Here is a 16,456-nt window from a genome sequence, read left to right as displayed (position 1 = left end):
CTTTGTCCGCCTCGGGCTGCCGTAGAGACCGCAGTGCGGACTGCACCACGCCCACCAGCCGGTGTCGCCAGGCAGAACCGCTTCAGCACCACCCCGGGAGAATAGAGCGCGGAGCGGGCTGCGGAGGGACCCGGCGACCTCTGTCAGGGCGAGGGGAGATCTGGGTAGCCGGGGATAAAGGGAAAGGCAGAGGGCAGAACTGTCCACCCGGGGACTTCGAGGGCAACAAAGCCGAGAGAGGTGGGGGCATGCAGCACCCCCAAGCCCCGGCGGAGCGCACGCCCGGCCGGCCGCGCCCAGTGGGGGCGCCGCAGTGCGGGGGGCAGGTGCGGAGGGCGGGGACACTGCGGCAGCCCGGGTGGGGCTGCAGGGCGGGTCGGTCCGCGCGCCCGAGGCTGCGCCTGCCGGACCCTCGCGGCCCCGCCCAGGGCTCCCAGCGAACCGCTATTCGGCCTCTGCAGCGCGCGCTCGAAGTGCGCGCACCGGGCGAGGCGCTGGCCCTACCCGCTGGCCCCCCGCCCTCTCCGCACTAAGCCATCTCTCTCGAGGCTGACTTTTAAAAGAAGCCCCACCCCGCAACTTGGGGGTCCCATTGTCCTTTCTGAAAGCTGCAACCAAGGCCCCAGGGGCAGTAGCGAGGCGGACGCCGTCTGGGAACAAGGCGCAGGCGGCTCTCCATCTCTGCGTCCCGGGGGCTGAGGGGGCAAGCGGGCGTGGCCCTAGGACTAGCCTAGTCACTCCGAGGAAAGAAAAGACGGGGAGGTTTTAAGCCAGCAAAGGCACTTCTAGGGGGTGAGGTGGTTGTGATTAAAATGATTCCAACGCGGGTCCTGGCACATGGTACTCCAGCCTCAGGTCTGCCAGCGAGGGGCATTCCCAGCATTTTGGAAGTGTGAGAGGGGGGCTGAAAGGAGTGTTTGCATCAGGTCTTCCCCATCCCCCACCAACACCTTCGGTTTCCGCGATTTCGGCTTTATTGTGGCCCCCGCCCCTCTGACACCTGCATTTCATTTAGCTTGATTGGCGGTAGCCAGCTGGGATCTGCATACCTAGCCTGATGACAGATCCCTCAAGGTTAGGTGAGGCTCTCCCACTGGGTCTCAAATCTAATAATTCGCATTATTCTCCAAAATTAGCCCAGAAAAAGTCCAGACCAAGAGTGGGAAGAGACGTGGGTGCGGAGCGTGCCGGAGGAAAGAAGTAGCCCTGGCGCCCTGGGTGGGGTCGCGTTTGCGCGTCTCCCCGAGCGCGTTCCCTGGGGGCCCAGGGCCTCTTACCCAGCTCGATGTTGCCGATGGCGCGTCGCAGGTGCTCCTCGGTCACGATCTCGCCGACGACCACCAGCAGGTAGAACTTGCTGTCGAGGAAGCGATGCGACAGGCTGGGCGAGGTGGTTGCCGCCGGGTTGGCGATGCTGCCGGACGGCTCAGGCTCGGTGGCTTCCACCACCACGGTCGCCATCCTGCCGGCCTGCTATGCCTCGGCGAAGTGCCTGGCTCCGGCCGCTCCTTTCCACTGCGGCAGGAGAAAGGATTATCACCAAAGGTGCTGTCTCCGCTCCGCCCCCTGCGTCTCTCCTCCTCCTGGCGCTGCGCGCCGCCTCCCCCTCCGCCCACTCCGAGAGTGCGCGGCGGAGAGGAGCGAGGAGTGAGAGAGGGCGGGGAGGCGGCGCTGCTTTTATATGGAGACTAGGCAGGGAGCCGGGGAGGAGGAGGAAGAGGAGGAGGAAAGGACCACCCGGCACATCCTCACGGGGTGGCTGCCTCCGCTCTTGCAGCCGTTGGCCCAGGGCTGATGTCATCTGCAGCAAATCATCTCGCCCGCGGCCCGGAAGCTGGAGGGACGAGGTGTGCGGACAATGGTCAGGGCAGCGCCGCGAGTCAAGGGGCTGGGGGACCCTAAGGCGAAGAACACTCCCAATTTGCACCCCCCCACACACCCACTGCCCGCTGCAAACCCCCACCCAGCTTGTGCTGAAGAATGGGATGGGTTTCCATTTTCAGAGTGGGAATATTTACCTTGTCTGAGGTGCACAAGTCAAGCCTCTAACTTGTGTCCCATCTGAGATGAAGCCAGGTTCTCAGGAGCTGTGGTAGCACAGTGGTCGTGGGGCTGAGGGTACCCTGCCCAGGAAGATGGAAACAGTCTTTTCTTTAATGTTGTGGATTTAGAAAGACATATTTTCCAGTATTTACCACCTCCATTTAAAGAATACAACAGAAATGCAAAATATTGTTCAGGCTTTGGACCTTACTCTGCAAGACCCACTGATGAAAAAAAGTACTGCCTTTGTGGTGCTCATGGGAAATGAGAATACAGATGCATTATTCCAAATACAGATTTCTTTTCTCAGTAATATGCTGAACAGATAGTATCAGGAATAACAAAGAATAAAGAGAAGATACTGTTTCTACCCAGCAGGATTATAGTGACTATAATGTGCTTTTCAGTTCCTTGAGGGACACACAAGCAAAATTATTTCATATGACAATGATGTCTTTTACAATACATGTAGCATTAGAAATACTTATTGCATTTGTCTATGTTTAAAGGAACTCATAAAAATGTTGTTTAAAGGCATCCCATCTACAACCATTTCTCACAAACATACTGCATATACTGAATACAGCGTCTGTCCCAGGAAGGGGGTGGTGGTAGTGAAGAAGGAATGAAATGTGCAAACATGGTACCATCATAAAAGTCTGGGGAATAAGAGGCTTAGGAAAGAGGAATGAGTGGAGTAATGCATGGAAACTAGAGTAGTCAATATAGTTTTAATACTAGAACACATATCAATTTTTTAAAAATTACTTGGATATGCTAAGATTTCCAGAATAGCCCATTGTCTTAGCTGTTAACCACCCTGACTTACTAGTAATGCACTTTTTGCTCTTAACTCCTTCCTGAAACCTTGATAAGGAAAATATGGTGGCCAGCCAAAAGCTCTGCCCCATTCTGTATGCTAGTCTGATCAATGGGGACTAAAGATACCATTTGGCCTACGGCACTTGGGGTCTCTGACAAGCTTTCTGGTGAGCTGCCTTCACCAGTGAACAGTGACAAAGAGTTTCCAAGTGAGATGGTAAAGATCAACAGAAGGCATTTGATTGCTGTTAGAGAGGTGAGGCCAGCACCAAAGCCCATAGTGGGGTGAGGAGATATGGTGAGGAATGCTGTTTTCCAGTTTCAGCCATCAGTGTCAGCTAGTGATTGTCTTCCATTTCTCTAAACTGCCATTACTTTTATTTATGTAATAGTTTTCATTAGCTCTATTTCTTTTACTTAAATTTATTTTAAAATGAAATTCTTTATTGTTGTATAGATGAAAACATTAATATCACTTATAAACAGAAGGTATTCCTAAGAATAAACATAATAAAAATAAGATAATATGATTAAATTCCTGCTTTATACTGTTATTTGCTCAAGACTCTGACCCTGAGGTCTATTCTAGGTTAAAAATGGGAGTGGAGAGGGTATAGCTCAAGTGGTAGAGGTTTAATCCCCAGCACCTCCTCTAAATAAATAAGTAAAAAAATAAACCTAATTACCTCCCCCCAAAAAAAGCTTTTTTAAAAAAATGGAGCTTAGCAAATGTTAGAGAGGAATTAAAGACAAACACCTGAGTTTAGGGGAAACTAACATCAATACCTGTGTTATCTATTGCCAACTGACATCACCTGGATGTCCCAAAGGCACCTCAGGCTCAACATGCTCCAAATCAAAATCATCTTTGCCTTCCAAACCTGTTCCTCTCTCACTTTTCCTATTTCAAAGAACAGTATCACCATCTACCTCGTGATCAAGGCAGAAACTTCACAGGCATCTTGGACTCCTTCCTGATTCTTAGCCCCATGTACAATTAAGCACGGAGTCTAGTCAATTTTATCTCTTAAGTATAGCTTCAGTCCATCTACTTCTTTCCACTATCCCCACCCTGGTCCAAGCTACCATCATCATGAGAGTTAGTACTGTAAAAGTTAGAAATAGGGTTCTGGAGTCAGACTACCTGTTTTTGAATCTCAGCACCATAATTTACTAGCTGTGTGACCTTGGGCAAGATGCTTAACCACTCTGTGCCTTGGTTTTCTCATTTACATAGTAGAGATGAGTGCCGACCTCACAGACAGGACGGCAGTTTAAATATGTAAAGTGCTTAAGATAGTGCCTTACATGTAATAAGCACTCAGTAGGGGCTAGTTGTTCCTGCTATTATTATTTAACATTTTACTATGGAAATTTTCAAACATATATAAAAGTAGAATGGTATGAGACCTCCTTGTACCCATTATCCTTAATCAAATGACTTTTACAGTTTGTTTAAATCAAGATCAAAATGAGATCGATATATTTCGATTGATTGATATGCCTTAAATCTCCTAATCTGTGTGTTCCTACTCTTTTTTTCCTTGAATCTTTCTGTTGAATAGTAGGAACATTTACTCTGCAGAGTTTCACGTTCTAAATTTTACTGACTGCATCCCTGTTGTGTTATGTACATATTCTTCCATCTCTTGAATTATCTTAAATAGATAGTTAGATCTAAAAGCTTAATCAGATGCAGGTTTGTTTGTTTTGGTTTTTTTTTTTTTGCAAGTATACTTTTTGGGTGACACTGTGTTCTTCCTTCAGGAACACATAAAGACTGGTTGACCTTGTCCTAAGATCTTGGCAGCCATTGATGATTACTACCCTGATCTCTTATTTCATTACATGTTGGAAAATAATATTCTAATTTTATTATTCTTTCTTCATTTGACAGCTGGAAGATTTCTGTTAGGAGAAATATCACCCTGTCCCTTGGTTAGCCTGAGGTACACTTTATGTAGGAAATGAAGGATAAACACATGATTCTTTGTCTTTATTTACTAATTTTGAATATAATGAATTTTTTTCATAATATCATCCAAAGGTGATTAATATTTTTTTGTATCACTAAGAATATAACTTGAAGTCATTATTCATATTGATATTTTAATTTTTCCATCTTTGGGCAGTGATATGATAAGATATTCCCAGCTCACCTTGTGTATACCTGGCCTCAGAACCTGGAATTAGCCACTTCTCTAAGGAACCCTGGTTCCTTATGAGAGAAATCATATTTAGAGACCATAATCTGAATACTAGGACTGACTTGTTACTACTATCTTAGTCATTGTTTTTATATATTTCCAGTGGATAGAAATAAAAAATTTTTTTCAAGATGAAATACGTTATCAGTTCATACTGATATTGCCCATTCAGAATCAAGACTTCAGAGACTTTGCTTAACCTTCAGTTTTACATCTGTGTTTCCTTTGTCTTATGCCAATAATTCCAGTTCTCAAAGACACCAAGGGTGAGTGAATTAGAAGCACAGATAATTTCTCATTTTCTTTATCTGGAAATATATACAAATTACACTCATGGTAGTCTAAGGTCAAAATACAACGCTTCTGCTGACAATGATTATTACTAAAAGCAGTTTAAAATATTTGCAATTATTTTTGTTCTTAGAATATATCACACTAGAGAACAAAAATTCCCAGTTGCCAAAAACACCAAAATGGTCACTTTATTTTGCAATTCATACATAGTACTCTCAGAATGACAATTAAAATGCTACTGGTATCAATAGGATTACTGAAAGCAATTTAGGATTTTTTTTTTGCAATTTTCTTTGTTATTAGATATTCCCCACAAGGATGCAGTTTTAAAGTCACTTGAATTAATTCCTTTTTATATATTATGCCACTAACTCAATAAGTAAGTTCCTTTATTACATTTTGTTCTCAGTTTTTATGAATTGATTTAAAATTTTTTCTTATTATAAGTGATATGGACCATCTTTTCACAGGGTCATCTGCATTTCAACTTCTATGGGTTGTCTGCTTATACATTGTCCATTTTTCTGTCAGATGATTAGTGTTTTTCTTACTGATTTACATGTATTCTTTATATATTAGGGGACTTAGCTTTTTTCTGTAATATGATTTACAAATATCATTTCTTTGTTTGGCTTTTGTTTTTTGACTGTATCATAGATTTTGCTGTGGGGAATATTTTCATGTGGTTAAATGTAACTGTTTTTTTCATTTATAGTTTCTGAGTCCTATGTTATATTTAGAAAGGCCTTTGCCATTCTGAGATTATATAAGACAAATTCTCCCAGGGGTTTTCTAGTACCTTTAAGATCTGTATTTTTAATGTCGTGGATTTTTCCAGATAAAGACTGTGAGATATGGATCCACTCATTTTTCCTCAGCTCCACAGCACTTTGCTGAGAGAAGATCTTGCAGAATTTTGTAATGGCTTGGTAACCTATCTTTCTCCCCAGTTGATTCTGAATGTGTAAGAGCAGAAACTTTGATTTCATGTGTTTATTCCCTCCTTCACCCTGCCCTTTAATTCACTTAAACCCCAGCCCCAAGCTTCACCTAGTGTCTGGCAATTAAACAGCTCTTCCTTCTGCATTTCTTGATGGCTGGGGAAGGAAGATTCTGCCTGTGCTGAAACAAGTCTGACCCAGGGAGTGGCTGAAAATGAGACTGCGACATTCTTGGCCAGTGCCTTTTCATTAAGCTCGGGCTCTCACCAAGTACAAGTGCCAAGTGAGTCATACCAACACATGTAAAGGATGGCATCCTGAGGGGAAGAGAATTATAGTGGAAATAGCCAAGGCTGCTTGGAGACGTGGCTCCTCAGCTAGTACTGCAGACAAACCACCGCTGCCACAGCAAACAGCAAAGCAATAACAAGCCAGGCTTGCACAAGGTGGGAAGCTGCAGACACAAATGCAGGCTCTCTCCCCAGGCCATGGGCAGCACCCACCTCCCCAAAAGGATATAGTCTAAACAGGCTTGATTGTGGAGTCCAGCCAGCTCACAGTCAGGGAAGCCATCCCACCCTAGCAGAGGTGCTTAGGAGTCGGGGTAAGGGGCGCAGTCTCAGGACTCTGGGGGAAACATTTGGACAGCCCCAGGCTCAGGGAGAAGGGGCTCACATGTCCTCTGCCGAGCACTAGCAGCCAGAGCCAAGTACCTGAAATCTGCTGCACTGTTCTAGGCCCCAGGAGGGCACGGGGAGTTGGCTGCTGGTTCAGGTTAGTCAGGAAAGGAACACATGCGCGCACAAATACGGTGGTAGGCAGCAGAAAGGAATGCCCTGAGAGGGCCCAGAGTTGCTCAAAGGAACATGGAAGAAGAAGCAAGTGACAATGAGCTGGGAGGACCAGAAAAACTCAGGAGGAAGTGGCAGCAGGCCTCCAGCAGCCTGTGAGTGTGGAGTGTGCTCAGCCTTGGGAGAGGGGAGGACCTGAAGGCCACTCTATGAGGCTGTTGGGAAGAAAGCAGGTGGGGTGGGGTAGTAGGTAGAATAACAGCCCCCCAAACCTTCACATCTTAATCCCTGGAATCTGTGAATATACTACTTTACTTGGCAAGAGGGACTTTGCAGATATGACTAAGGATTTGGAGATGAGATTATCCTGAATTATCTGGGTGGGCCCAATATAATCGCAAAGGCCTTTATAAGGGGGAGACAAGTGTCCGAGTCAGAGGAGATGTGATAATGGAAGAGTGACGTGGTGAGGTAAGAGGGAGAGAGACAGAGACCGACAGAGAGATGCAGGTTTGAAAGTACTCTGCTAGGTCTGAAGATGGGGGAAGAGGCCATGAGCTAAGGAACTTGGGGTGCCTCTAGAAGCTGGAAAAGGCAAGGAAGTGGATTTCACCTTGAGCCTCCAAAAGGTACAAACCTCAGCTGACACCTTGCTTTTAGGACTTCCAGCCCCTCAAACTGTAACATAATAAATCTGTGTCATTTTAAGCCACTAAATTTGTGGCGATTTGTTAACACAGGTGAGTTAGACACTTTGGGAACCTAATTCCTTGTGCCATGCCTTCTGGGAAGCTCCCATGTCACCTGGCATTCTGGGTGGCTCTGCCCAGTCCCGCCCCACATTGTGGGCTGGGTCACGGGGAGGATCGGGGCTGCTTGTGAAGCTGCCTGACTCAGCATCTCTCATCTTTGTGCTGCTCCTGGAGCACAGTCAGGGGCCATGGTGTTCACTCTCTAAACAGCTTGGAGCTAGGCAAGAACATCTGAAAACCACTGGGATTTAAAATACTGAAACAATCAAAGCTGCCCTTTAGGAAACTGGGGGCCATTTCTCTACAATCCCATGGTCAGCAAGTATCCGATTTCCCATTAGATGGTATTCAAGTTTTGTCATTTCTGAAAGGAGCTTGGTTCTGTTTAGAATTCTATAGTTGCTCATGGATTAGTTACTTTAGAGATGGATTCCTTCTGTGTATATGTGTGAGAAGTTTTTTTAAAGTGACAGGAAAAGGGGGGGAATCATATACAGACAACCAGGTAAAAATAAAGTTTTCTAAGTTGTGATATCAGTTCACCAAGAGACAGTTTTTTCTTAAGTCATTCGTACATTAATTGAGACAACATATCTTATAAGCATGTAAGCATCCACCACGCACTAGAGATTGTTGTAGTTCCTGAAGATGCTGTGATGAAGCAAGCTTGGTCCCTACCCTCACAGAGCTTACTTTCCAGAAGGGAAGAAGTACAGATACAGGAAACCACGGAAAGGGAAGACATGGTTTTTTAACTTTCTTTAGAGGGCAATAAAGGAAGGTTCACTGGACAAAATGTAGTTGAAAGTATTGTGAAGTGGTACAGAATCAATGTGAAATGAGATGGAGTCTTGAACGCCTTTGAAAAATGGTTTTTCCATCCACACCAGGGAGTGAGAAGCTGGCCACTGGGGGACATGACATAAGAAATATTCAGCTAACAGTAAAAAGTGCGGAGAATCTGCTGGAACTAAATAAGTGTGGGAGGGTGACCAGACTCAGAATAGCCCCCGTGGAACTGGCATTTGTCCTGCCTTCACAGTTTGTAGCAGGCTTCGGAAACATTGTCTTTCCAAATGTCCATGCTTCCATTTTCCAGAACAGAAAACCAACACAGGAAGGTTATTATGACTCTCACTGATAGGTATTATTATAACCTGGAGGCACATGACTGTGTTGTCATTTCTCAACCTTTTAAATCATATGCCCTCCTGTGGCAATATAAAAATCGACTGACTTTTAAGCATTCGAAACTTCAAAATATATTAATCATCAGGATTAAAAACAAACCAAAACACAGGGTAAGTGTAAAAGAAGGTTGTGATTTGATCTAGAAAAGCATTTTACCTCGACCATGGCAGCCGCATGGAGTGGCACACATAGGGGACGTGTTCAAGGGGCTGCTACGTGGGTCATTTTAACATGGAGCCACTGTGCTAGTTTTTGAGCCACACATGTTGTCCCCTGAGATTTTCATCCACCACTCCCCTCACTGTCACCAATGAGATGAACCCAATAAGTGACTATTGACAGTGAGGAAGTTAGGCCAATATCTGTGAATCTGGCTTGTCATCCTGAAAAAAAAAAAAAAAATTATTAAATAGTCAATCAAAATATTTGATGGAAAAATGTCACATTACCTAAATATAAATGATCTCCAAAAACTTCACTAACATTATGTCCAAGGGTGCACAGAGGTCAGTCAAGTGAGTTTATAGTCCGGTTGCCTGACCTCAAACTGAATCCTACCTTTTATCAGCTGTGTGTATTATACAAGCTACCTCACCTCATTGTGTCTCAATGTCCGCATTTGAAAACTGTGTACATCTATCATTTCTATGTAATAGAGCTCAATCATTTACTCATTCAGCATTTACTAAATACACACTGGGTGCCAAGGCAGTGCTAGCTGCTGGGGATACAGTATGTTTAAATGTCTAATGTATTTTTAAATCTTTTGGGAGACATAGGTGGTATCCATAGTTCCATAATCAATCTTAGTTGTGAATGATTTAGTTTTACTGATTTGACATATTTTTGCTGCTTTTTTGGGTTTGTTTCTTATAATGCCTTAAAATATAATAGACTGTAAAAAATGTCACATTATAATCCACCCATGGTTGTATTATTTTGTCCTTTCAGAGTTCTCAGGAGCCACAAAAGATAGAGATAAATCAGCAAAACATGCACCAAATAATGCAGAAGATACACTGATAAAGCAATGTGTGTGCAGGCTTACAAACATAAGTTGACAGATGTGATCCCTGGCAAAATACTCTCCGGAGTGCCCTATAAACGTTTCTAAATTAAACAGAGCCCTTCAGATAAGGGTTGTGAAGTGCAGCAATACTGTGTCAGCCACTGCATTTTCCTGACAGTGAATCCTAATTCTATAACACATAACAGTAGCCTGCCATCCAAAGATTACAGTGACTTGATTGTGGGTGGCTTTCTGCTCCAAGATACCAGTTATACTGGGCCTACCCTCTAAGCCAGAAATACTTGTTTCTGTTTCTTCTGAACTCCTGCCAAAAAGAAAAATCACTCTCAGAAGCTCTGTTCCAGCTCATGAATAACCATGGGATAGACCAGGGGCTTTGAGTATGAACATGCCCCTTAGAGTTGCTGGCTACCTGGCCTGGTCTTCAGGACACATGCTTACCTTGGCCTCTGCCAGCAGTGCACTCCTGATGGAGTTTTCCAGGGTATTTGACTGAAATGTTTTCTTCAGTGTGGTGGGAAGACACTATTAAAAGAGAACAGAAATGAGAAAACAGGAAACCATGACCATACTGTAAATATGACAAAGAAGCCACCAAAATGTGGAGAAGTCGACATTACAATCTAGAACACGTAGAGAAAAATCACTTTGGATATAACCTGAATTCATGAGATAGCTATCACTGATCTGAGTGGAAATAAGAGTATTTATAAAGAATATAAGGCATTAAACTTAAACATGTAATAGTTCAGATTCAAATCAGCCTTTAAATATCTCATTAGAATTCTTTAAAACATGAAAAATATTCCTTAAAAGACAGTCTAAATTTTGGCTTATGTTTAGAGATATCAGGGAATGTAGATTATAACTGCTAATTAAATATTTGTACCAACTTTTTAAGGTGGTTCTTATAAATTTTCTATAAATATTTACAGTACATCACAGACCATTTCCACCTTCCCCCCTTTATTAGTAGTACATATACTTGGGACAGAGTTCATTTTTACCCCTTCACTGCACATATACGCTTGTTTTACAGAAATAATAATATAATCAGGACAATCTAGGTTATCACAAACTATTCTTTAGCTCTACCAAGTAATTTTTCTTTTCATAAATGAGACTTTTGCATAAGCTCCTTCTTCTATCTTGAACATCTTCCCCCTCTTACTATGCTAACTTCTCATCATCAAGTCCTAGCATAGATAACTTCCTCCAGGAAGCTTTCCCTGACTCTCTGAGACGAGGCTAGCTCCCCTTGCCTCCCATGTTATCTTGTGCTTCTTTCTATCAAAGCCCTTATAGTAGTAGGTTAGAATTAGTGACTTAGAGTCTGTGTCTTCTTCCTAGACCAGTGGTTCTCAAAGTTTTCAGAATCAGCATCTTTTGTACTCTTAAAAATTATTCAAGACCCTGAAGAGCTTTTGTAAATGTGGGTAATCATGTTGATATTTACTTTATTAGAAATTAAAATTGGGGAATTCTTAAAATATTTTATATTACATATATTTGATTATTTTAAAAATAAAAATAATAAACTTATTATACATTAACATCTAAGAACATATTTTTATGAAAGGAATTATATTTTTCAAAACAAAAATTCACACAGAAAATGGCATTGCACATTTTTGAAACAGACTCTCATATCTGTCTTTGCATTCAGTATGTTACAATAAATTGTTTTGGGTTGAAGTATATGAGGAAAATCTAGTTTCACACAGATAGTGAAAAAGGAGGGATTTTTTAAAATGTTTTTAGGTAATTGTGGATATTCCTTTTTGATACTGTGCTAAAACTCAACAAGTGGTAGATTCTTAGAGTTTACTTTCAATGTGTAGTCTGAAAGCAAATCAATGAACTTTTCGTATTTTGTTACATTAAAATCCATTTGGTCTATTCTTCACTTTGAATGAATTTTTTTTATCCATGCATGATTTTGTAATGCCATACATTTTGGTAATCTGGAAAAGACTGCTTCACTGAGTTATATACATCATTCTATTTTGATGATTTCATTATATAATATCAAAAAGCCAATCTGTTATTATCATTCCCATCAGAGAAGTCTTTCATTATTGGGAAGCTGCAAGCTCTAGTTTTCCAAATTTCAAAGTTTCATTTGAAAGTTCATACTTTATTATTGGCCACAGACGCAATCGGTTGCTTTCCTTGAAGTGACAGGCCCACTTTGCTCATTTTTGACAAAACATCTGCCAGATAGCCAAGTTTGAACACAGTTTGAATGTCAATCATTCTTTCAAGTGAAAATTGTGTTCCATTTAAGAAGCGGCTAGTTCAGCTTGCAACTCAAGCAATCACACAAGTATTTTTCCTCTAGACAAATCATCATACTTCAACATGCAGCAAAAGTGATTCATGCATACCTCCCATTTTATTACATGGAATATTAAAAATATGTATACTTCAGGTTGGCATTTAATGAAAATTAATCATCTTTCTTGCTTTGTCAAGAACATTCTGCAGTGAAACTAGCAGGTTTTGTTGTTGTTGTTGTTGTTGTTGTTGTTGTTGTTGTTGTTGTTGTTGTTGTTTCTGTGCGTGAGGGTGAGCAATCCAATGATGACCAGTATGTTTGGTGCCACTGCCTTGATACATGCTGAGAAACCATTACTTTTGCACTTGAAGTGCAAATGCCAATACAGTGGGGAAAAAAGCAAATGCCATCCTGGTATGTATTATTAATAAAATAGCTTTGACCTTGAAAATAGTCTGGAAGGAACTTACTGACCTCCAGGAGTTCCCTGACCACACTTTGAAACTTCTGACTTAGAATGTGAGTTTCTGGAGAGCAGGAACTGCTGTCTCAGTATGACCTGAGCACAATACTTGGCACATAAATAAATATATTCAGTAAATGACTCAGAATAGCTTAATTTTCTGTTTGGCTAAACATTTCTCTCCCCTTGTACACAGAGTGTTTTGATCCTAACTTATCTTTCTTTGATGACTCAGGTTTATCATTGTGAACGTTAGCTGAAACACAGTGACAGTTCTTGGGATGTCCCTGCAATAAATTGTTGAATATCTACTTCATACAGGGGATTTTACTTGCTGGTTCTTGTTTTGTTTGCCTCCTTCATTGCTGATAAGCTGTCAGCCATCACTTATTGATGATTTTAATGTTATAACCTTGAAGAAATATCTCTAACTCCCTTTTTACATAGATTTTAATTTGTAAATTTAATCTGCAAGTAAGTCAAGTAGGCCAAAACAGATTTTGAGTTGCTGCACGTATCAAGTGCATGAGCTTCAGTGCATAGATTTTCTAAGATTTATTTGATTAACCAGAGGCCTCTCTTATTTATTTTTTTTTTTATTTTTATTTTTTGGTCCTGAGACAACCCCATCTCCCTGAAATTTCAGGATAGCTGAGTTTTGTATAGATGAAGTTTTGCTGTATATGTGATTGAAAAAAGAATCCAAAATACACCAACTTATGATTAAAAGTAAATAAAACCGTATGTCTGTTGTTACAGAGATGAAGGTAGACCTTATTTTGAGACATCTTCAAATTGCCATAATTAAAACAAGTTCAAATTATTAGACTAGGAGAAGAGGAGCTACAGTGGGAGTATCAGAAGATTCTGCTTAAATAGAATTTGAACTTCATTGCTTCATCTTTATAATTAAAATGTTTTTATTGAGGTATATTTGATTTATAATGTTGTGTTAGTTTCAGGTGTACAGGAAAGTGATTCCATTTTATGTATATATAGAATATAAATATTCTAAAAGAACAAAAATAAAAAGAATATATATATTCTGTTTTCAGATTCTTTTCCATTATAGGTTATTACAAAATATTGAATATAGTTCCCTATGCTACACAGGTTCTTGTTTATCTATTTCATATATAGTAGTGTGTATGTTAATCCCAAACTCCTAATTTATCTCTCCCTCATTTCCCCACTGGTAACCATAAGTTTGTTTCCTATGCCTGTGAGTTTCATCATTGAACATTTGATTTCAAACTTGTGAACTCAGGTTGTACTGTATTACTAGTCATATTGTTTTGTAAGGTGGTTACAAAGTAATAGCACTTTAAACTCATTTTAAAATACCACCTTTAAAACTGACATCAATGTTTTGTGCTAATCCTGTTCTAAAAAATATTTTCAAAGAGGAAGTTGTTGTTATACAAGATATATCATGCCTCAAGAATGTGTTCATGGAATACTGACTGTAACTTCTAAATGTCTCCACAGCAAACAGCAAAAAAAAAATTTTTTTTTAGATAAAATAAATGTATTTAACTACATTTTTATGGTCAGTGATTACATCACTTCTCACAGGTACTGTATTTAGTCCAGAAATAGAGAAAGGAACTTAACCTGTCACACATCTTCCTTCGCAGTGGGAACCCCAGGATATTATGCAAGAGTAGGGAATTATCCAGGTTTCAGGTTTGAATGAAGAGAAATGCTCTGAGTGAAGGCTGTAATTAGCTAGTCTGATGAAGACTAAAAGGTAGCCGGGCTCCAGCCTTCGCTTTCCTAGGGAAGGGGTTACTCGTCACTGTGAGGGCTCACTGATTTCCATTTCCTCGAGCTCTGAGGTCTCTGGGAGGGTGAAGAGAGTTGTGAACATCCTGCCCTTTGCCTTGAGGTCTGCAGTGAACCTGGGCCAACCTAGGGGTGAAGGAACTGGTAGAATGGGGTGTGTAGTGCCAGCCAATTCGGGGCTCTACGAGGTAAGGGTTCTAGATGTATACTGGTAGATTCCATTCTTCCCCAGACATTTGCTACTGTAGGAACATGATGTTAAAAATAAAGCTCTTGCTCGCCACCGTTTTTCGAAAGCTCTGGAGATGTGGCATGTCTGTTATTTTTAGGAAGCCAATTGCAAGCAATTAGCCTGATCAGAAACTCACCCAGGTTCTCATCTCCTCCCAGCAAGGCTACACCTGGGAGAACAGGATTGTCTAAAGACAATCAGTGAGCCTCAGGGTACAGAATGCACACGGCCTACTGCTCTTGAAGTCAGAATACTTAAAATCAGCTGAAAGATGGGTTCTCAAAAGCTTTCATGCCCACTTTCAGGCCTCAAAAAGTGAGATTTACCAGCTCATCAAACTATTCAATTCCTTTCTAGGGAGGATGTGTCTATTGTATCAGAAGAGTCTCCTAAATATGGGACTGAAAACTCAAACATCATGGCTTTCCACTCCTAAAAAATACTCTTCATCGTGGAAACTCAGTGTATAGTGGGCCTGGGTCAGAGCTTCTCTCTTCTGAGAAAATCATACACTACTCTAAAGCTGCTGGCCTCTCTGACAGACATCTCCTCTGCTTCAATGCATTTCCACTGGGCATTGGAAAATACAGCTAGTCACTAAAAATCAAACAGCACAGGAGTGCAAACATATGGTAAACTCTGGAAGAACCAAGATATATCTAACATGGATAGATTCCTTCTAGATTCACTTTGACCTACAAGGTTTCCAAGGGGTGGGGGTAGGGGGGAAATTAGCTGGTGTAAAATGCTCAAACCCTGACTTTAATGTAATCTGACAAAGCATTTGTTAGTTGAGCCTCAACATTCCAGGTTGACTCAACAAAAATATTTGTTTACCACAACAGAGTAATAAAGAGATAGTTTTCCCTAGACCAAGACAAAGTTCTAGGGTCCCATCCTGCCTGGACCTCTGTGAACCAGAAGCAATTGTAAATTCGTAGTGTACAAATATGAGGCACCCCGGTTTCTGTAAACCCAAATCAAGAAAGCACAAAAGTTTCTACAAGTTCCTTGTCAAAAGTTCAATTTTTAATAGTAATTGCATCTTAATTTTTACTGAACTCTTACTATGTGCATGGCACTTAAGTCAAGTTTACAAGGATTATCTCATTTTAATCTTCAAAACCCCTATGAAGTGGCTGCCATTCATGAACTGAACAAATACTTTTGGGTGCCCTCATGGAATTATTACAGTGAACAGTGGTGATAAAGTGCCTGCTCTTGTAGTGCCTACCTTCCGGTGGAGAGGGACAGACAGCAAATGGATTCTTCCACTCAGTAAACATTACTGATAACCTACTAGGTGCCAAGTGTTGTGCTAGGCACTTAGGGTACAGCAATGACCCAAACAAACAAATCTGCCTTCACAGAGCTATATTCTAGTCGGGAAAAGACAGACAATAAACTAAAGAAATAAGTAAATTAAATAGTATGTTGTAAGTGCCAAGAAGAAGAATAAAGCAGGGAAGACAAATAGGGGAGATATGGGGTACAATTTCAGATAAGGAGGTAAGGGGAGTTCTGAGTTGGTGCAAAATCAATGTGTAAACAACATATTTTCAAAGTGTAGCAAATTTTGTGAAGATAATAGAGCAGAATAAAAGAGGGAACTTGAATTTTGGCAAGA

At 41.4% G+C, this 16,456-nt stretch overlaps 1 protein-coding gene across 1 annotated transcript in view; it reads right to left on the bottom strand.

The window, feature by feature from the left end:
* The window catches only part of MAP1B (microtubule associated protein 1B), a 93,646-nt gene extending 92,011 nt beyond the window's left edge, over positions 1 to 1,635 (bottom strand). The window contains exon 1 of the mRNA XM_010974977.3: positions 1,278 to 1,635. Within this exon, the coding sequence (XP_010973279.1) occupies positions 1,278 to 1,461 (184 nt within the window). The 5' untranslated portion in view covers positions 1,462 to 1,635. The remainder of the gene's footprint in view (positions 1 to 1,277) is intronic.
* Between the last annotated feature and the right edge of the window lie 14,821 nt (positions 1,636 to 16,456).

The sequence above is a fragment of the Camelus dromedarius genome, chromosome 3 (assembly GCF_036321535.1).
Source record: "Camelus dromedarius isolate mCamDro1 chromosome 3, mCamDro1.pat, whole genome shotgun sequence".
NCBI classification, from domain to species: Eukaryota; Metazoa; Chordata; class Mammalia; order Artiodactyla; family Camelidae; genus Camelus; species Camelus dromedarius.
The sequence above is the reverse complement of the archived record's forward strand: the minus strand, read 5'-3'. Positions and strand labels throughout refer to the sequence as shown.